The sequence below is a fragment of the Oncorhynchus keta genome, chromosome 9, assembly GCF_023373465.1.
Source record: "Oncorhynchus keta strain PuntledgeMale-10-30-2019 chromosome 9, Oket_V2, whole genome shotgun sequence".
NCBI lineage: Eukaryota > Metazoa > Chordata > Actinopteri > Salmoniformes > Salmonidae > Oncorhynchus > Oncorhynchus keta.
Window position 1 is genome coordinate 12,888,806 of NC_068429.1, and position 23,365 is coordinate 12,912,170.

The following is a 23,365-nucleotide window of genomic DNA, read 5'->3' on the forward strand; positions in this document are numbered from 1 at the left end:
CATCATGTATTTGTACTATACTTCTTATTTCATTCTATTGAATGAAAGGTTCATTATCTGAATTTCATTGATACACTAAGCTGACAAATGTCAAGCAGAGAGAGAGGTGATACTGTAGTAGTTACAGTAACAAGTCCTATCGAAAAGGTGATCTTGTGCAAAGTTGCATAAGGCAGAAATGGGATGATTTCTGCATCTTCCTGTATTTTATAAAATGTATCTAGGCAAGTCAGTTAAGAACAAATTCTTATTTTCAATGATGGCCTAGGAACAGTGGGTTAACTGCCTTGTTCAGGGGCAGAACGACAGGAGGGGAGGCTACCTGCCTCTCTAACCACGAGGCTACCTGCCGCTCTAACCACGAGGCTACCTGCCGCTCTAACCACGAGGCTACCTGCCGCTCTAACCACGAGGCTACCTGCCGCTCTAACCACGAGGCTACCTGCCGCTCTAACCACGAGGCTACCTGCCGCTCTAACCACGAGGCTACCTGCCGCTCTAACCACGAGGCTACCTGCCGCTCTATAAAGACACTAAATCTGTATGTGTTAAATGTGTGAAAAATGTATGTGTATGTATGTGAAAAATGTGTTAATGTCAAGTTACAGCTAAATACTATTACCATTTTTGTTCAGCACTTCAAAAAGGATCCGTTTAGAAAATTATCAGGTATTTTTTGGTGGATTAAATGACTGACCGAAATATTCATGATATTTCACAAAAAAAAATGTTGATTTTGCATGAATGACTCGGGTGAAAGATGTGTGAAACAATGAATGCACAATCAAAGGTTCAGGACATAAGGGGCATTACAAGTGTTAGTTTTGTTCTTAGTTATATTCCATTTACTTCTGAAAAATGCACCTAAAAATAAAACAGGTAAAACCCACAGAAAGTTTTTACAGAACAGCTTAAATGACATAACCAGTCTTAGCAATGACACTCACTCTCTTTTTGGTTGGGAGATTGAAGGTCTCTGGTGTCCTAATACTCTCTTCTGTTACATTTCGTGCTAGTTAATATGGCTCCATGGGGACTCTAGTGAACCTAACCAAGGCTGATATGTTACACATGCTACTGTAGCGTAAACTCAAGATGAAGGGCTTTCAAATAGACATATTTCTAAGTACTTGGTAGGTTGGCAAATGAAGTATTTGACAGCACATGCAGAATCATTTTAAGGTCAAAGCTGTGGGTCTATGAAGTATAGTTTCAAAGCAGCCCAACATGGTTTTAAAGTAGCTCTGATCACAGCCGAACATGGTTTTAAAGTAGCTCTGATCACAGCCGAACATGGTTTTAAAGTAGCTCTGATCACAGCCGAACATGGTTTTAAAGTAGCTCTGATCACAGCCGAACATGGTTTTAAAGTAGCTCTGATCACAGCCGAACATGGTTTTAAAGTAGCTCTGATCACAGCCGAACATGGTTTTAAAGTAGCTCTGATCACAGCCGAACATGGTTTTAAAGTAGCTCTGATCACAGCCGAACATGGTTTTAAAGTAGCTCTGATCACAGCCGAACATGGTTTTAAAGTAGCTCTGATCACAGCCGAACATGGTTTTAAAGTAGCTCTGATCACAGCCGAACATGGTTTTAAAGTAGCTCTGATCACAGCCGAACATGGTTTTAAAGTAGCTCTGATCACAGCCGAACATGGTTTTAAAGTAGCTCTGATCACAGCCGAACATGGTTTTAAAGTAGCTCTGATCACAGCCGAACATGGTTTTAAAGTAGCTCTGATCACAGCCGAACATGGTTTCACTTGTTCATTAATACATACAGTACATTTTGGTAATTCATCCAGAGCTCTTATCCTGAGCGACACATTCAGGCAGAGCAACCTGCTAGAAAGTATCGTCTGGTTGATGATGATCAGTGGTCGAACAGCTGATAAATTACCACTCGATTAAGGCGAGGAAACCTAAAGAAAAGCAAGTGAAAGTACAATTAACTCTTCAATAGACTTACAATGATAATAATTCACGGGACTGACCCATGTTACAGTGTCTAACCTGCCTACAGTAACAGTCAGGGGGAAACTGATCAGAGCCCGCCTTGTACCTGAAGATGGCTCTCAGTCTCTCATCTCCCAGCCATTTCCTGTAGAGGCCATAGATGATGAAGAGGAGTAGGCCTCCGGCAATGGTCCCAAAGACAGCCTCTGTTACAGAGTCACTGAGATAAGACAACACACTATAAATGCCCAAGGATTTTTTTGTTTTAATTTCATGTAATTAAACCAAACAAACATTGTTCATCTGTTGTGATGAACTGTATTTCATTTAAAGTTGAATAGATGGATTAAATGTTGAATAGATGGAAATTTCACTTTTCTACGGTGAGGAAAAAAACTGCAATTTTCCGTGTAAGTTGTTCATTTGACTTCACTGCCATTAAACAAGCAACTTCAGAATTGTTGCGTTGTTGACTCCTTCTGATGCAGGGATAAACATGAGATAAACATGAGAGCAGAGTGCCAATGGATCTGAGGCTTCGGGCTTCATGCTGCATTAGCAGTGGCTGCTTGCTACAAACCATCCTGACTTACCAAAGCTTGATGCTGTTGACTGTTTATGCAATACTGGCTAGATGGCTCAGGAGTCATGCTATCTGCTCTCTGTCATTTGCAAGTCATCAGTATTCAGATAAACAACACCCCCGTCCATCCGCCCCCATACACACAAACACCCCCATATACACAAACACCCACCCACACATGGCCCAGGTTGACAAGCTGGATAATGATGCTCCCTATTTGTCACCTCATCACAACAAAGAGATAATGTAAACATGGATTCAACAACTGTGCACTTGCAGTAGAGTGTTTATGTTTATGAGTGAGTCAGTGAAGTTTTCAATAAGGTGGTGTCATCAGTCACAAGTAAGATTTGTTCTTACAGAATGGCCCAGAGGGTTTTCGTGATGCATAACGTAATGTGACAGATCAACGATTGAGAATTAACAAAGTTATGTCAAACCGGTGTAACTTCCAATAAAACTTCATACACTGACTATAAAAGGTATGTGTTGGCTGGGAAATTGTCAGAACAGTCAATATATAAATGAATTATTGGTCTTTGTATCAAAGGAATTATCACATTGCAGTAGGTTAATTGACATTATTGGATTTCTTGACGACTTGGAGGACCAAATCGAGACGCAAAGAGTACTTCTGACACAGAAGTGTCCTAAGGGGGTAAAGCTTTTTCCCGATCAGATCTGAGTCTTGGAGTTTCCCTTTCCTGTTTACAGTTGTGATGCAGTCATTGAGTTGACCTATCCTCGTCACGCTCCCTGACCACCGGTACAAAAATGGGCCTCCAGCTGTTTAGACAAGGCCACTTTTTCAGGCAAAAGTGGATAAAATCCCACTGTTTTGATTTCATGAGAGGTTATAAACAAAATTACGTACATCATATACGCACAACACTACCCCTTGTCTTAAAGGAGCAACTGAACATCAGTGATAAGATACATTCTGGGAATTCAATATGGCACAACTATTGTAGAGAATCATGGGAAATGGAACACCTGTGCTTGCCAAGTTTACAGAAGAGATAAAGTTCAGCTAGCAACTGTATGAAAACTAAACTTCCTCTACTAGAGATGAGAGAAATGTTATGGCAGATGACCAGAGCATAAATTAATGCATGTTGTGGCATCAAGGTGCTGTCTATCCACCTAAAAATGTAATGAACTATTCTTAAATGAAAAAAAAAAAAAATATATATATATACAGTTGTCATGTTAACAGTAAGCTTACTGGTAAACTCGTATTATCCTCTCAATACTGTATAGACGGTGCAGGCATATCTAAAGTAAGCCTCAGCTTGTTATTGGACAAAAATATATGTATTGTGCCCTCTAGTGGCATAGAGAAATCAATTCAGTATGAACATGTCAATGGCTACGCTCAATAAGTCCCTGATTCACGTCCTTATTCTGGTCATTTCATTGTTTAGCATCCAGAGAGACAAGCTTACGTGTTGTTCTGATTCGCATGGCTTTCCAGCATGGTCACCTGGTTGGTGGTTGATGATGGAGGGGTAGTTGGTGAACCTGAAGTACAACATGACAAATGGTAGTAGTGGAAGATCACACATCCCCATACCGTCAGCCTTGGGAGTTACTGCAAGCCAACACTGACATGCCAGATCACACTGTCCAAATTGAGTAATAGATCAATATATTGAGCTATAATAAGCAAATAGAGTATACTTCGAATATATTTGGAGCAATAAAAGTGCTGCGTAACCCCGTCCTAGTGTTGACTGATTCTCATTACAAGGTCACTCACCAGGTACAACACTGATGCTCTGTGACTTGTAGACTCCCTCTGATTGGTCAAAGCAGGTACATTGGAATGAGTGTGTCACCTCCTCCGTAAGGTTCAGAAAAAGGAAGGAGCCCGAGCTGAGAATAAACAAAAAAGTAATAGCATTTTCAATTGATTATAATCACAGGCAAACATTTTGAATTGTGAACATGACTCAAATGGTTCATTGAATTGTTAAGAGGGGAACATAGAAATATACATGTTGTACATAAGCCTAATGTTCATACACAAGACAGTAATTTATAGCCCTATAGTTGCTGTCCCTAACCTCCCTAAATCGTAAACATGTCAATTGATTGAGGCAGATTAAAAACACTGAGAACTAGTGATGTGAAAAGGGCTTTGATCAAAACTGTGGTTAAAACACATAGGAAAACTAATGCATCTGAAATTCACCATTATTTAATCTACTGCTGATCAAGTGCTCTTTAAACCTGCACCTGGGCAGAAGAAAGATGTCCACCTCCTGCGCCCACTCCACAGCCACGAGCAGTGCACACTGGGTAATCAAGCCACCACCGCCGTCCCATGTGACTGTGACGTCAGGGCCATATGTCACCGCCACCTTCAGAGTGACTGGATTAATCACGAAAGAACAGTAGAGAGAAATAAACAATACGATGATGCAAAGGATTCAACGGAACCATTCCAATATTAAATCGCCATATTTAATTTAGATAATTATATCAATTATATGTTAATGTAGAGTGAGTGTACAAGAAATTAGGACACCTTCCTAATATTGAGTTGCACCCCCTTTTGCTCCGAGAACAGCCTCAATATATCAGGCAATAACTATACAAGGTGTTGAAAGCATTCCACAGGGACGCTGGCCCATGTTGACTCCAATGCTTCCCACAGTTGTCAACTTGTCTGGATGTCTATTGGGTGGTGGACCATTCTTGATACACACGGGAAACTCTTGAGTGTGAAAAACCAAGCAGAGTTGCAGTGTGCCTGGCACCTACTACCATACCCTGTTCAAAGGCACTTAAACCGTTTGTCTTGCCCATTCACCCTGTGAATGGCACATACACAATCCATGTCTCAATTATCTCAAGGCTTAAAAATCCATATTTAAAAAGGAGTTAAAGTTCACAGTTAGCCATTGTTATGTAAATGCAGGCTGAAAAGTACCAGTGGCCAGGCTTTGGCCCCAAGTGAGAGCAGGGCTGGCCGGAGCCACGGCCCAGTGAGACACCGGTACCGGCAGGAGTATATGGAAACAGAAAGGTATGAGCCTTTTGGGTAAAACACTGGGTAAATCCTGTATGGAAATGGTGAGTCTGACTGACTGTGGGCTATTTATGTTCACTTCCAGGGGAATATGTGACTCAACAATAACCACTTGAGACACTAATTAAGACACTGTCCTGAGCATAACAGTATATGAGCATTCTAACGGTATAGAACAGCAGGTAGCCTGAGAATTGTGAGCAGATAACAGGTAAAACAACAGCAGATAAAAGCAATGTTTTTCAAAACCTGAAAGACCCTAGTTTGCATTTGATATTTCTGCTGCACTAAATACAAGTACAAAACATCATATTACATTAAAAAAATATATACTATTAGGGAATCTAATGCAACAAATTCAGTCCCTCTCCTCGGCCCCTACCTGGGCTCAAACCAGGGACCCTCTGCACACACCGAAGCATCGTTACCCATTGCGCCAAAAGCCCGCGGCCCATGCAGAGCAAGGGGAACAACTACTTCAAGGTCTCAGCGAGTGACGTCGCAGATTGAAACGCTATTCGAGCGCACCCCGCTAACTAGCTAGCCATTTCACATCGGTTACACCTGCATTCATTTAATGAGGTTATTGTTATCTTATTGGATAGGAACACTGCCTGTGCACATCAAATCAAATTGTATATGTCACATGAGTAAAATAGAACAGGTGTAGAATTGCTAACGAGCTCTTTCCCGAACAATGCAGAGTTAAAAAGTATCACTTTTTTTTTTAGAGGCATGAACCTGAAAAACAGGTACCTGGTTGATGCATCCTATTATGAGGCTTAGTTGACGTTAAAATTCAAACAGATACAAAGAAACAAGCTCTTAGATAATTGCAATCCGTCTCAAATTCGTCATTCCAGTTTTATATTGATTCCAAACACACCAAAGCGCAACATTTATATCACACACATTCCTCACAAATCTGATGCGTGTTCAAAAGTTTTGTAGACTGAACTGTTACAGTTAAAAACACCTTGAGGTCAGCAAGTTCCTTTCTATATAGAAAGCAAACAAATCTGTAACGTTCAATCACTCATTCCACTTCGCTCTTACACTAACGCATTGACATGCAGCTCACGCATCCAAAAATCATCCGTATTCACCTATGCGGCTTCCCTGGACACCAATCGTCCCAAACGTTAGAAGTCCAACCACGAGTGCGAAACTGGGTACAGACATAGTCACCTGTTCTGATTCATATCTGAAGCAGATCTAATTGGAACAGCTCACTAATCTCACATCTCAGAGGTGTTTCCCAGGGTGCATCACTCCCAGGGGTGACGCTGCTGCCGCCACCCGTTTTGCCTATTGACAGGTTGACGTTGCCACTTTTGGAGCCAGTAACCACCTAAGGGGAAAATAAGACAGTGGGCACGTTACAGGCTGGCTACATCGCAGACGACCATTGATGCAATGTCTGCAATGTAGTCGGCCTGGAACGCGTCCGAAGACGGTCTTTTTACGCTTACATGTTTTACTACTTACTAGAACATGAATATGAAAACACAACACGTATTACAATAAGATTCACATGCAAACATTCATTCTGCAGGACAAATCACAGAGAAAGAATCATATGGTATAGAACAGGGATCCTCAACTATATTCAGCCAAAGGACAGTTATATTTCTTGAGTGAATGGTCAGGTGGCGGGAAATTAATTACACATTATTTTTGACTGCAAGTAGCCCAAACTGAAAATATTATTTGAGTCAAATATTATCACATATACAGTATCGCTATTATGGTTCAGAATACTTCGTAACAGATTTCCAAAATTAAAATCACTTGGAGCTGGTTTGCCGGTGTTTTTTTTTTTTTTAAATGTCCAACAAGAAAATAAAATGTTTTATTATACACTGCTCGAAAAAATAAAGAGAACACTTAAACAACACAATGTAACTCCAAGTCAATCACACTTCTGTGAAATCAAACTGTCCACTTAGGAAGCAACTCTGATTGACAATAAATGTCACATGCTGTTGTGCAAATGGAATAGACAACAGGTGGAAATTATAGGCAATTAGCAAGACACCCCCAATAGGGTAAATAGAGGAGTGGTTCTGCAGGTGGTGACCACAGACCACTTCTCAGTTCCTATGCTTCCTGGCTGATGTTTTGGTCACTTTTGAATGCTGGCGGTGCTTTCACTCTAGTGGTAGCATGAGACGGAGTCTACAACCCACACAAGTGGCTCAGGTAGTGCAGCTCATCCAGGATGGCACATCAATGCGAGCTGTGGCAAGAAGGTTTGCTGTGTCTGTCAGCGTAGTGTCCAGAGCATGGAGGCGCTACAAGGAGACAGGCCAGTACATCAGGAGACGTGGAGGAGGCCGTAGAAGGGAAACAACCCAGCAGCAGGACCACTACCTCTGCCTTTGTGCAAGGAGGAGCAGGAGGAGCACTGCCAGAGCCCTGCAAAATGTCCTCCAGCAGGCCACAAATGTGCATGTGTCTGCTCAAACGGTCAGAAACGGACTCCATGAGGGTGGTAATGAGGGCCCGACGTCCACAGGTGGGGGTTGTGCTTATAGCCCTAAACCGTGCAGGACATTTGGTACTTGCCAGAGAACACCAAGATTGGCAAATTCGCCACTGGCACCCTGTGCTCTTCACAGATTAAAGCAGGTTCACACTGAGCACATGTGACAGACGTGACAGAGTCTGGAGAACCTGTGGAGAACATTCTGTTGCCTGCAACATCCTCCAGCATGACCGGTTTGGTGGTGGGTCAGTCATGGTGTAGGGTGGCATTTCTTTGTGGGCCGCACAGCCCTCTATGTGCTCGCCAGAAGTAACCTGACTGCCATTAGGTACCCGAGATGAGATCCTCAGACCCCTTGTGAGACCATATGCCGGTGCGGTTGGCCCTGGGTTCCTCCTAATGCAAGACAATGCTAGACCTCATGTGGCTGGAGTGTGTCAGCAGTTCCTGCAAGAGGAAGGCATTGATGCTATGGACTGGCCCCCCCGTTCCCCAGACCTGAATCCAATTGAGCACATCTGGGACATCATGTCTCGCTCCATCCACCACAGTGTCCAGGAGTTGGCAGATACTTTAGTCCAGGTCTGGGAGGAGATCCCTCAGGAGACCATCCTCCACCTCATCAGGAGCATGCACAGGCGTTGTAGGGAGGCCACACACACACACACTACTGAGGCTCATTTTGACTCGTTTTAAGGACATTACATCAGTTGGATCAGCCTGTAGTGTGTTTTTTTCCACTTTAATTTTGTGTGTGACTCTAAATCCAGACCTCCATGGCTTGATAAATTTGAGAAGGAAAACTGGGAAGGAAAACTATAGACATTGTTGTTTTTTGAAACAGTGCACTTAGAGTGGAGAGGGGTTTAGTAGGAAACCTTACTGGCTGTGTGAAACATAAGGATGTGAGGTCTGTGGTAGACATGATCTGATGCAGAAGTACTGATGCAGAAGAGCTGGCTTCCTGCCCACATTTGGCCCCATCCTGGCAACCAACATCAGTAAAGGGTTTATAAAAATATGATCAGTGGTTTGGTAACTTCCTGTTCTATTGTCAGACCCTGGACGGACTGTTTGCAAAAAAATGATATGCAAGCAGCACCGGTGCGGAATGTGCACCATAGAAATAATTCACTTCCAGCGTAATGTAACAGACTACACAATTCAATTGTGAATGAGGCGTAAGAGTGAAAAGCGTGTTGGGTTGGTTGAGCTAGCCATTTCTTCCAAACATCTGAAATTAGCCGTCAATAGTTGGGTTCAACAGGGGATGTGGTTGAAAGTAAAAAGATGTGGTGGCAATAGGTTCTCCCGTCATTTGTCATCTTTGCTCATGATGTCACCCTTTTTACTTCCAAATTCACAGTTACCTACAGTATGGGGATGTAGGTAACCTACAGTATTTTGACACTTAGGACAGGTGTATGACACGTACCTCAACAACCTCCATCAGACAAATACACTGAATTGCAATCATTTTATTCAATAGCCTCCAGAACGGACCTTTTTTTCCACATTCATCATACGGTACATAGTATCAATCTTTTCAGTGATGGAACAAACATTTAGTCCAACATTGAAATCTCCACCCCCCCCGGCCCCAACAAATAGGGGCCTTGCTACAAAGCCATAAAGCAGTGTTCTTTCTCAAGTCCATTCGGAACATCTGTCCATGTCTTGAAGGGGGCCTGTGAAATGAAATGGTGGGAGGACGTCTGAATTGCCCACTCTGCATCAGGGGGTAAATGTCTCTTTCCTCTGGTGAGAGAGGGTTAGGTGTAGTAGCAGTGAATAGGGTTATTGATGAAGGCTGCTTTAGGCATCGTCGTCCGAGGTGTCGCTGCTGCTGGTCTCCGTCTCCTCCGTGGTGTCGGTGGCCATTTGGAGGTTGCTGGTCTTCCACACGGCCAGGGAGTCGATGGGAGGGCCGTTCTTCAGGAAGCTGTTTCTCCTCAGACCATTCTTCTGCAGCTGGAGGGAAGAAAACAATTGGGTGGGGTGAGGGACTGATTTCAGAAGCAATGAACTTAAAATGTCTGTCAAAGCCTACAGAGAGCTGGAGTGTGGTGGTGTTTGTGTTGTGGTGGTGAGTTAGTGTGGGTGTTTGTGACAATGTGTGGGTGTTAGTGACCTTGTGGGCGACTAGGCGTGAAAGGCAGTGAATTTCTAGAAATGTACAGTTGAAGTCGGAAGTTTACATAAACTAGTTTTAATGACTCCAACCAAAGTGTTTCAACCACTCCACAAATGTCTTGTTAACAAACTATAGTTTTGGCAAGTCGGTTACGACATCTACTTTGTGCATGACAAGTCATTTTTCCAACAATTTTTTACAGACAGATTATTTCACTTATAATTCACTGCATCATAATTCCAGTGGGTCAGAAGTTTACATATACTAAGTTGACTGTGCCTTTAAACAACTTAGAAAATTCCAGAAAATTATGTCATGGCTTTAGAATATTCTGATAGGCTAATTGACATAATTTGAGTCAATTGGAGGTGTACCTGTGGATGTATTTCAAGGCCTACCTTCAAACTCAGTGCATCTTTGCTTGACATCATGGAAAAATCTAAAGAAATAAGCCTGGACCTCAGAAAATAAATTGCAGACCTCCACAAGTTTGGTTCATCCTTGGGAGCAATTTCCAAACGCCACGTTCATCTGTACAAACAATAGTACGCAAGTATAAACACCATGGGACCACGCAGCCGTCATACCGCTCAGGATGGAGACCCATTCAGTCTCCTAGAGATGAACGTTCTTTGGTGCAAAAAGTGCAAATCAATCCCAGAACAACAGCAAAGGACCTTGAGAAGATGCTGGAGGAAACGGGTACAAAAGTATCTATATCCACAGTAAAAGTCCTATATCGACATAACCTGAAAGGCCGCTCAGCAAGGAAAAGGCCACTGCTTCAAAACCGCCATAAAAAAAGACAGACTACGGTTTGCAACAGCACATGGAGACAAAGATTGGACTTTTTGGAGAAATGTCCTCTGGTATGATGAAACAAAAATAGAACTGTTTGGCCATAATGACCATTGTTATGTTTGGAGGGAAAGGGGGGGATGCTTGCAAGCTGAAGAACACCATCCCAACTGTGAAGCACGGGGTGGCAGCATCATGTTGTGGGGGTTATTTGCTGCAGGAGGGACTGCACGTCACAAAATAGATGGCTTCACAAGGAAAGACAATTATGTGGATATATTGAAGCAACATCAAGACATTAGGAAGTTGAAGCTTGGTCGCAAATGGGTCTTCCAAATGGACAATGACCCCAAGCATACTTCCAAAGTTGTAGAAAAATAGCTTAAGGACAATAAAGTCAAGGTATTGGAGTGGCCATCACAAAGCCCTGCCCTCAATCCTATAGAACATTTTTGGGCAGAACTGAAAAACGTGTGCGAGCAAGGAGGTCTACAAACCTGATTCAGTTTCACCAGCTCTGTCAGGAGGAATGGGCCAAAATTCAACCAACTTATTGTGGGAAGCTTGTGGAAGACTACACAAAATGTTTGACCCAAGTTAAACAATTTAAAGGCAATGCTACCAAATACTAATTGTGTGTATGTAAACTTCTGACCCACTAGGAATGTGATGAAAGAAATAAAAGCCAAAATAAAACATTCTCTACTATTAACTTCTGACATTTCACATTTTTTAAATAAAGTGGTGATCCTAACTGACCTAAGACAGGGAATTTATTAGGATTAAATGTCAGGAATTGTGAAAAACAGTTTAAATGTATTTGGCTATAGTGTATGTAAACTTCCGACTTCAACTGAATGTATGGTTATTGTAAACTATAATGATTTGTTTGACAAGGGCACATCAAATGTGACAGAGTAATGAGTGTTTTATGACAGACTGGAACAAAAAAGTGTAGTAACAGAACACTGCTCTAAGGGAGGGGGTGGAGAACACTGCAGTATGAATGGATGGAGGAGTAACTAACTACCTGTTCACTGATGGCCTGGAACTCCCTCATCTCATCCTCCGTCAGAGGGGCACACGTCTCGTCATTCTCACTCTCCTCCTGCCAACCCATTTCTTTCAATAACCTGGGGAGGGAAGAAATTCACTTTTAGGATTTCTATCAATTGTGCCTCTACAATTATGAGCCAGACAAAAGGGAAGCACATTTTACCACACCCACTTACTCGGTTGCTCCTCCACAACAATCCTACTAACAGGGCCCAAAACTTTTTTCATCTACCAGCCACTGTGGAAGGAAATTTTCTAAAATCTACCAGCCACTCAAGATATTTGACTAGCCAAATTTTTGATGTTGTGCCAGAATTACACCAACAAAACAGAAAAGACATAAGCATGCTTTGTAATGTTACTAAAAAACTACATGTATTACTACAAGAAGTAATGTGGTATATTGTTTCATTTCAATTAATTTTCCTTTAACCAAAATGATGAAACATTTTCACCTGCCCCTTTAAGGGCGGGAGGTTACTGTGAAAACACGACTCGTGCCTGAGCTTGAGAGTGTGACTAGTAGCCACGTTGTCTTCTCTTCCCTAACAGCTGAAACGCAAACATTGAAAAACAACCTGGCTTGTGAACAAAACCATTTAAATAGCCAAGAAACAAGGACAGTCTCAAAGAACTTACATTTCAAGTAAATTAAACCAACTTATGCCTGTGCACAGCGCTTCTAAAAATGTATCTTTGCTCAGCACTTCACGTGCGTACAGGCCAGTGTTTCTGCGTGAGGTGGGATAGGCTATAGGATTCATAGTTCTATTACTTTGTGTGATTCGTTTACCAGGTTTGAAACAAAATGGTAGAAATGCTTTGAAAACAGCATTTGTTTTACTTCACTATTTGTATTCACAAATGTGAGTGAAATGCTGGCACTGAGGAGCCCTGACCACCCTCCAATGTGGCTGGTGAAATAGACATCTTAGGCCCTGCCTACTAGCCCCGACCACTTCAGTATTTGCAGATACAAACGGACCGAAAACCTGTGATGTGTGCAGTAAGTTACTTAATAGAGCATCAAAATCTATTTGAGACAAAATGCTAATACCGGTCCCATGACCACAAAATGTTAAAACCAAAATGTTAAAGACAAAAACTAAACCAAAGCATGGATTGCCGTCATACATTGGCCATAGACTGCTTACAGGGTATGGAAACCAAAATGGCATTTTGTAATTTAAGTGAAGTATCCCTTTAATAACATCTGGTTGCTTCAGATCCACAAACGTTTGGACATCCAACTCTGACATCACCTTATGGCAGTTGAAATTTAAATTAGGGTTAAGGTTTAGGGTAGGGACTTCCCAAGGAATTCAGATAGCACTAACCCAACTGTTGTCAGAACGGTCCAGTGTTTACCTGTGCTCTGCCTCCAAAGAGCTGGATAGCACCTCCTGCTGGGGGAAGGTGGAGGAGCGCAGCACTTGCTGCCTCATTGTTAGTGTGGTCATGTTGCCGTTCTCCTGCGAGAAACTTCGCTCGCAACGGTTGCGGTTCTCGTCCCCGCAACCCACGTTGCAGTTCTGCGGATGGAAACCATCGTCATGCTGAGGGGTGAGAGAGCGAAGGTCAAGGCTGTGTCACATCACACAACTTCTCACTGAAATAACTATTTAAACACGATAGGATGATGGGCAGGCGAACATCTGTCATCATGAAGGTGTAAAGAAAGACGACGTTATGACGGGAGTTTAAGGGTGTTACAACAGCCACTTCTTTGTATGATGGCCATTCAAAGTGATGTCAGTGACTGATACACCTTCAAACACACTTCTCTACATTTCTTGAGGGGTAAAAGTCATTTCTCTCTTTGGGTGACACACACCTTGCAGTGGTGATAGAGGTCCTCCTCGTCCACCATGTCCTTTTTGAGGGCTTTGAGGAAAGTGCTCTTGCGGTCTGAGCGTGTCATGCGTGTCAGACGCATCATGAGCCGCGGCTGACTGCCCTTGTCCACCGGAGACGACGAGCTGGAGCGACTCGCCTGGGAGACACAGCAATTAGTCAATCATTCCAATGTACATTCCTAACGATCATTCCTTCCCTCTAGCCTATATCAATCAATAAATCAGTCAATAGACACCAAACCAAATATCAACCACTAATTTATTTAAAAAACAAAAAACATATCAATCATTGGTTAATTTGTTTCTTCAATCAATACTATAAAACTGTGTGCATCTGCTTTTTAAAAAGCCAACCGAAAATGAAACCACAACCACGACATGACAATCTCACCTTGACTGGAAGACTGACAGATATGGGGGTGGGGCCCTTGTAGAGGGAGGGGCCAGTGCCGTTGCGGGAAGGGGCTTGTTGTTGTTGAGGAGTGGACGTGCAGGTTTGTGCTGGTGTGGGCTGCTCCCTGGAGACGCGCTTGATCACCATCATTTTCGAGCCCCTGGATTGAGGGTTGGGAGGGTGCTCTAAATAGACAGAGCAGGACGAAATACCACAGCTTTTCAATTTACTGCAAAATGTAAAAGCCTCACGAGAAAAAAAAGGTAGTTATCGTAATAGATTCATTAAAGCTGCAATATGCCTTTAAAAAACGCTTCACCATGTCCCGGTTGCTAAAATTCTAATAGTTTGCCAAATTTCAGTTTGTGTGACAACACAAGCAGTCGAGTTTATAGAATCATACTACCTTCTAAAAACTGCTGTGAGTATCATTTAAAAAACAGAAAATATTGTATTTTCAGCTGGTGACAAAAACCAAAAGTAAATATGCAAAAACAGAACTCAAGAACAGAAAGCATAGAAATTGCTCACATAGAACATATCTACTGTTTCTTAGACGTGCTTTCAATGAGAATGACAGAGCTATAACTCACATTTCTCTGTGAATTTGGTCAGCGTTGCACAAAAAGTTACATATTTTAGCTTTAAATATGTATTATCCTATTTTGTCCAAATGGGCAACCAAAGGAGACAACTGCATCAAAGTCAAATCAAGCTGGGGATAGAGAGAGAACAGATTGGGAGCTCACCCCATACTCCAGTGGCAACAGCTTTGTCACGGTTGACCTCTCGGTCCGCATCAGGATGGAGTGATGGCTGAAAGAATAACAGCAGGCATCTTACAACACAAGCAAGTTGTGTAGGATAAAATCTGATACATGGCAAAAACAAAGTTCTTTAAATAATATGACAAAATTCCCTATCCATGTGTTTTGGAAGACACTAACATAATGTTAAATACAACATTAGGAATTTAGGGGAGACAGATTGAGGAGTCTTTCCTAAAGGGGACTTGGAAGAGCCAAACCAATATGTAATGGCTTGGGCAATATTTGCGTGAGATTGGGTGATAACTTCAAACATTGTTTTTTTTGATTGGACTATTTTTGTAGGGTGGGTCATTGGGCTTCCTCACTACACCACTCACAAAGTCTTCAGCTTCAAACTGTTTGCGTCTGTCCCCATCGTCCCTGTGGCCTTGCTGGCCCTCAGGCAGGCCTTTGCTCCTGGAGCGAGGAGAAGGTCCGCAACGCTGGAGGGGAGGGCGTGAGCTGGAGCCCTCGCTGCCGTTCCGGACCCCCCATCCGTTACCCTCCTTCCTAGAGAAGATTCCTGTGAAACATACAACTTGGCTTTACCAAAGAGTATATAGAGCAGGGTTCCCCAACTGGCAGCGATTTGATTTGGCCCCCTAAGTTGAGCAAAAAAAAAAATTTTGTTGTTGGACGAGAGACAAATAATATAATATCAGCCCCAAGTGATTTTAATTCAGGGAATATGATCCAAAGTATTCCGATGTATAATAGAGAGACGTGTAATTGTATACAAATGGAAGCAAGATTTGAAATTATTATGTTTTAGTCAAATATTTGATCTGTTTGGCTACTTGCGGTCAACTTAGTCTACAAATGATTTATAATTATGTTCCGGCCCCCTGACCACCCACTCAAGCCGTTTTTCTTTCTTTCACATTTGTCCCGCTGAATCTAGTTGATTATCTCTGGTATAGTGTCCCTCTATCGCAGAGACAGAAACATGGATGGATAGCTTGTTAGATGGGTAGACAGCCAGACAAGTGGTTAACAGAGACACAGAGTGAAACCAGCTCTTGGTTGATTCATTCTCGCTAACAGACGTTCTAACCCAGTTCCATACCCCCAGTGCGTCCGTTGACAGGCTCTGAGTCGTCTGATGAGTTGTGGCGTCTGCGACTCACATCCCCGTGGTTGTCCAGACATTTGGCAGGAGACTGGAAAGACTTGTCACAGACCTGAGAGGGCTAACACAAATGGACAGACCGTCAGGCTAACGAATCCTCCGGACAACAACCATCACGTTATGTACGGTGTGCATCTGACATGAACAGAAGACACGTGTTTCTTCTTGTGCACATACCAACACCGGACATGGGATACACACAAACACACGAAAAGTACAAAACCACAAACACAAAAGGTACCTTGGCTGATGAGGGTGCTGTGGGAAAGTTAAGCCAGGCTGGAGTGAAGTCATGCTGCGCCATTTAGGTTTGCGTCTCCAGTGAGGTGGGCAAGACATCAACACATCATTTCTCCAGCCCCTGAATAAGAGAGATAGAGGAGAGATATAGAGAGACAGTGAGAAAGAGGCACTGTGGAGTTTTAGAGAGAGACTGTAGTAACTGAGCCAACTCCAGGATTTATGACAGTGTGTTTATGGGCATTAAGCCCAATGACTTCTCAATTGAATTCACTTTCAAGTGGCACACTACCAACCAACTGATACAATGCAAGGGACTGAATGGAGTTGTTCCTTTTCCAGTCCCTTTAGCTTCCCATTAGGTGTAGCAGACAGCAGAGATAACATTCATGCGGCAGTGAGTGGCATCCAATCCTTGCGTGACATGAAACAGAGTCCAATGGAAGTTTAAGCTGATGCAACAGAGCTATTCACCATTCCAGGGCCCGACTGATAGAGATCAGAAGGACCATGACAGTGTCACGTCTAGGGTTGCAAAATTCAGGGTTCTTTCAATAAAGTCCCTGGCTTTCCCAAAATCACAGTTGGAAGATTCCCGTAATGAGGGAATAAGGAGGAAATGTATAAACCTCCAGCCAGGATAGGATGAGTGTGTATAATTTGTTGTAATGTTCCAACAGGAATCTGTTACAAAAACGTAGAGGTTGTCAACAAACAAGGCATAGAAAGTAGCCAGATCAATTCACCGAGCTTACTAGCTACAGAATAGGCATCAACTCAACACGTAGCTTATTTTTTTGTTTGTCCATAGGCTACCAGAGTGACAGACATGTTTCAGAATAAACGTGGTGAGTAAAAACGTAATTAAATAACCCACTCCCTACCAGTTATCTTATTCTGCAGCTATACGACTTTGTATGTGTTGTTTGTTGGCAACCTTGTTATTTACTAAGTGTTTAGAACAGATTCCTGTTGGAATGTTCCACAAATTATACCCACCTGGATTGGATTTCTGGAAAACTAGAAAATGGAGGATAACAAAATGGTTCTCTCGGGGTTGGTCATCAGTTAGTAGTCTCCCAAATACACAGTTGTGAATGGAAACATCAAATACAACAAAAGGAAGCATGGTTTGTACTACTGGCTGTCAAAATGACAATTCATGAATCATGAACGTTGTGTGAGAAAGAACCTTGCACTATATTTCTCTGGGTATGCGTGTCTACTATATGATATGCATTCTGCTATCGGCAAACAACACTTTGTTCAAATATGTCCGAGCCTTTCATTATCTCAGTGGACCAGAATGCCACACAGAGCAACATAATCATTGTGACAAGAGACCAAAGCATAGAAGGGACCTCTATGTAAGCTTATTAACTGCTTAGGGACCTCTATGGAATATTCATTAATAATCTTACATAGAGGTCCCTAAGAAGTTAATAATCTTACATAGAGGTCCCTAAGTAGTTCATGAATATTCCATAGAGGTCCCTAAGTAGTGAACTACTTAGGGACCTCTATGGAATATCCATTAACTACTTAGGGACCTCTATGGAATATCCATTAACTACTTAGGGACCTCTATGGAATATTCATTAACTACTTAGGGACCTCTATGGAATATTCATTAACTACTTAGGGACCTCTATGGAATATTCATTAACTACTTAGGGACCTCTATGGAATATTCATTAACTACTTAGGGACCTCTATGGAATATTCATTAACTGCTTAGGGACCTCTATGGAATATTCATTAACTGCTTAGGGACCTCTATGTAAGATTATTAACTTCTTAGGGACCTCTATGTAAGATTATTAACTGCTTAGGGACCTCTATGGAATATTCATTAACTGCTTCCAACTGGCAGGTGTTTTAATCTCTTTAAAATCAAAACACTGGGAAGTCTGCCTTCGCATTTGATTTCAACAGCCAGACAGTGTTTGAACTATTAACATGACCGTCTAGTGAGATAACAAGAGGTCAGAATTCAAGATTCAACCAGCAGCCTTTTTTTTCTCACTACAGACCTATGTCAGCATTGCAGATCTGTTTCCAATTGCCGAGTAGCTCACAAGCCAAACATTTTTGAGGTCGAACAATACTAATTGTACATGTTGCTGGATAGGTGACGAAAGAGGAAAATAAATATATCAACATTGTTTACTACCATGGCTTGATGTATAACAATGCAAATATCAAGTCATCCTTGTTGTTGCAAAACATTTGGGTGCAATAAATTCAAAGTCATACAAACCAGCTACGGAGGACTGAGCAGAGGCGTCTCCTGTGCTGTAATCCCAAAATTCTCCTAGTGTTTTTGTTCTCAGTCAGTTATCCAGTTAATCTGCTCCCCACATGTATCGTGCAGATAGGGTCAATTACAAAATGTTGACGTTGATAATCCCAACTAACTTTCCATTTTTGCCACGTAATTCCAGTTCCCAGAATGATTAAATCCTTTAGAGATGAAGGAAATCCAACGAAGTTCTCACCCAACTTTACAAAAGAGACATTTGGGGTGGATTTGCTACAATCCCCTTAGGAAGGGTTCAGTGATTTTGTAGGGGTTTTAACTGCCAAGATACCATTAACTCATAGTTGTTCAAATCAGGTGATAAAATTTTAGTGTGATCACATGTTGCCAAAAATAAAGTTAGCTAGCTAATAGTAACTACAGCTTTCAAAAATGATTAATTTTTTGAAAAAACATTTGGAAAACTTGGAAGAGGAGACTAAAGCTGGTCAGTGCAGGATGTAAGTTCACACACATATCAAAGTCTCAAATAAAATGCTAAATTAAATAGTTCTTCTGTAATTCCACAAAACCAGTCCACATGTTCAGATGCTGATTTATCCCATTCAGTGCAACTCGGACGTTGAGCCAATAGTAGCAAGTCACGTCTCTCTTCCTTGATGATTGGGATATCCTATAACGTGAGGCTGTTCAGTGTTCACCTGTATTCCAAAAGAGAAAGAATGATAGCAGTATAGTTCGCTAAGACTTGCGTTAAACGATACATAAAGGCTGATTGCTAGTTAAGGGCAAAAGTTAGCAGGCTAGAAAGTCACGTTAGCTGTACCTTTGACAGTTACAGCTAGCGTAATATTACCTCGTTGGCATTATATTGAATAGACTAATAGCGCAGAAAAGGGAAACCTAAGGGTTAGTTAAAAGTATTTGACTATAGCCTGTGCTAAATCTGCGATATAGGTCACATGGCTGTTCACTCTACGATCAATAACGTTACATTTTAAACACCAGCTAACGTACACAAGTTAGCTGATGTTACTAGCTAACGTTAGCTAGCTCACTCAACTCTTGAATGTCAGCTAGCTAACTCAGCTACTTGACCAGGTAGCTAGCCAAACAAGCTAATGCTACTCCCTGTTATTGATACGTTCAGTGAGCCATTCCGCAATACTTACCTTTCAATGATGCCAAAGCTCTTCACAAAACTTCGTTAGTTAGCTACATTGCAGATAGTGACTCCTTCATGCGGTTCAACACAAGCTGATGTTGGCTAGCGTCGTTAGCTTGCAGAATCAGTCTGTCACAGCTTACTCGCTCGTGCCCCTTAAGCAGTTGTCATTCGCTTTTTTTGTTGTTTCGTAAGACTAAGTTAAGACGCTGATATGTATGTATAAACCGTATAAAACTGACCATCTCATTAACTTGTTTAAGTGTTTGCAAATTCCTCGCTTATTTTTTAATTTTTGCCGCTTTTGCCTGTCTCCTTCCCAAAATGGCGCTGATACAGCAATGTTTCGCGAGAATCTCGTTGGCCAAAGTGAATAACCCCCCGCCCCCCTTTTTTTCCCACGTATGTGGCGCTGCCATAGACAGTAAAAAATATGAACCACGACATCGATGACGTCACCAAATTGTCTCCTATGAGAATGGTCAGTGGCGCGTTTCGCCGAGCATCTCAGCCCGGATGACATAGAAAGAAGGAGCAAATTGTGGCCAACGATCAAGAGACCACGAAATGAGGGAAAGGCTGCTTACTTCGTCGGAGGACGAGGCTTCATCAACAGTTCAGAAATCCATATTCCTCCCTAAAATCTCACTTGAAGGAACAGGTTGACGGTTTCAGCCATGGTATTCTCATTTTCCTTATGTTGTTTACCGAACAAGCATCAGGTGACTATTTTTCAGGAATACTCAGGTATTTCAATGTATTAGTTTGTTCTTGTATGACCAGAATACATATTTTGTTTACAAACTTACGAAGAAGTTTGAAAGTTGTATTTATGTATTATGTATAGAGTAACTAAGAAACTGTTTTAAAGGGCATACAGGTCTACTCTGACTTTACACGGGTATTGTTCTATTTAGTTATTAATACTTATTTCCAAAAAAGGTCTTAGAAACGTTTATATGTAAAACATTTTTTATTCAATTATTTTATGATCAGTTTTCATATGCACTTAAAATAGTAGGTACCCTTTTATTTAAATTAGTATTTGTTGTTTTATTTCTCAGAATAGTTCCTGATTACACTAAAGGGGGTTTTTAGTCTCTCTTACTACAAGAACCCTTGGTTTGGTCTTGAACATAATTTTCAGTTGAGTTGAATTTCAAAGCCAGATAACCTCTAGCTCAAAGGTTATGGAATAAGCTATTTTCACTTTAAATTGACTTAAATGGTGCAGATCTCGGTTCCTTATCCTTTATGTTCACTGCTCCTACGTCTTTGACTCATCCTACTACAGTTTATACTTTTATATAATCTTTGTTGTTTTGTCTTTGTCTATAGTTTCTCTTAATGCTAGGGGGTTACGAAACAATGTGAAGCGCAAGGCCTAATTTTTATTTGCTAAACAATTTCAAACAGATATTTGCTTTTTTCAAGAGTCTCACTCAATTTCAGCTGATGCCAACTTCTGGAGGTCACAGTGGGGCAACGATATTTGGCTTTCCCATGGATCTGAACGCTCTGCTGGTGTCACTACAATGAAAATACCTTTGGTGGTAATATTCTACAATGTGACCCCTTTGGTCACTTTTATTTGTCTTGTGATCAGTTACAATGACATTACGCTCATTACTGTAAACTTCTACGGGTACAACACCAAACATGAGAATGATGAGTTACAATGACAGTACGCTCATTACTGTAACTTCTACAGGTACAACACCAAACATGAGAATGATGAGTTGCTTGAATCTATAGAGAAACATATACTTCATTGGTTATCTAAATTTCCCAATTCGTTATTATTGATAGGAGGGGACTTTAACATTACAATAGATAATTCAACTGATAGATGGCCCCCAGGTAGGCCAACCAATCAGAATGTGGGTTTAATACTTTTTATGGAAAAGTTTGATCTTACTAATATATGGAGAGAGAGGTTTCCGGCCGACAGATCATTCACTTGGAGTAACAAAACAGGTTCCAGACAATCCAGAATAGATGTTTGGCTTATATCCAAATGTATTGATAGTGAGTGTGTTACTACAAATATTTGTAGTCCTCCCCTCACAGATCATAGGGCTATTTACATTGATATCAAAATATTTACCCCTGATACTAACCTTGGTAGAACATCCTACTGGAAGCTAAGGTTAAAGATCTGCTCTCACACTTTTGGGAATGTCTTGTTAAGAAAAATCTTATTGCAAGAGCTGTGAGCTCTTTAAATTTGAGGTGTCCAAATACCTTAGAAAAGATGGTAGTAATCTTGCTAAGACTAGAAGAGCTGAGGAGGAAAAGGTGATCATTAAGAATTCTTCCCTTTCTCAGAGGTCCCCAGCTGACCTCTCGGGGAGGAGAAGATGGAACTAATTGAGTTACAAAATAAACTGGATGATATATATAAATTAAAAGCAGAAGGAGCCTTTATTAGATTGAGGAAAAAATGGATTGAGGAGGGAGAACAGAATTCATCCTATTTCTTTAGACTTGAGAAATTTCACTCTAAAAATAACACTATCCATAAGTTAAACATTGATGGCGTTATTACAGATGACCAAAAATGAATCGCTAAAACATATCTGTGGATTCCTGACAGTACGTAGAGCTATACACTTTTCTGTAAAAATTGCTACAATATTGTAGCAATTTTTACAGAAAAGTGTATTGCTCTACGTACTGTCAGGAATCCACAGATATGTTTAACTCACTGAAATATTCACTCTATCAGTGATATAGAATCTAAACAGTGTGATGAACCCATCAAAGTTGAAGAGATTATAGATTCTATCAAACATCTAAAGAACAATAAATCACCAGGTGTTGATGGAATTACATCAGAATTTTACAAATTATTTTCTGAACAAGTAGCTCCCTTCCTATTTGAAGTCTTTTTAGAGAGTATTAAAAACAATGTTCTCCCTCCTACAATGAGTCAGGGGTTAATAACACTGATACCTAAGCCTAAAAAAGATGTGCTGCTCATCGATAACTGGCGTCCAATTTGTCTTAATAATGAATAATATATTAGCCTTACTACTTGCAAAAATAATTAAAGAAGTCCTGGATGCAATCATTGATGAATCACAGTCTGGCTTCATGAGGAACAGACATTTCTAACAATGTCAGACTAGTATTAGACATACTTGACTACTCAGATGTAATAACTGAGGATAGCTTCATATTATTTTGAGATTTTTATAAAGCATTTGACACAGTAGAGCATCAGTTTTTCTTCCACTCCCTTGAGAGACTTGGCTTTGGGGATTTTTTATGTAAGGCTATTAAGACACTCTATGCAAATGGTAACAGCTCTATCAAATTGAAATATGGCACCTCACCTAGATTTGAGTTAAAGAGAGGAATTAGGCAAGGTTGTCCTATCTCTCCGTACCTGTTTTTATTAATCACCCAACTTCTTGCAAATTCTTTAAATAATAGTACAAGGTATTTCCAAGGTATTT

The 23,365-nt window shown here is 41.2% G+C and overlaps 1 protein-coding gene across 2 annotated transcripts; it reads right to left on the reverse strand.

The window, feature by feature from the left end:
- Positions 1–9,526: 9,526 nt before the first annotated feature.
- LOC118387276 (vasculin-like) lies at positions 9,527–20,236 on the reverse strand. Of its 2 annotated transcripts, XM_035775457.2 has the most exons (11): positions 19,912–20,236; positions 18,740–19,440; positions 16,481–16,600; positions 16,177–16,300; positions 15,449–15,633; positions 15,051–15,117; positions 14,299–14,486; positions 13,886–14,044; positions 13,420–13,607; positions 12,026–12,128; positions 9,527–10,034 (listed from the first exon to the last, which is right to left on the reverse strand). In XM_035775457.2, exons 3-11 carry the CDS (start codon positions 16,541–16,543, stop codon positions 9,879–9,881), a joined length of 1,233 nt encoding a protein of 410 aa, XP_035631350.1. In that variant the 5' UTR covers positions 16,544–16,600; positions 18,740–19,440; positions 19,912–20,236; the 3' UTR covers positions 9,527–9,878. The 2 variants fall into 2 exon arrangements, with proteins under 2 accessions (XP_035631350.1, XP_035631351.1); XM_035775458.2 differs by lacking the exon at positions 18,740–19,440.
- Between the last annotated feature and the right edge of the window lie 3,129 nt (positions 20,237–23,365).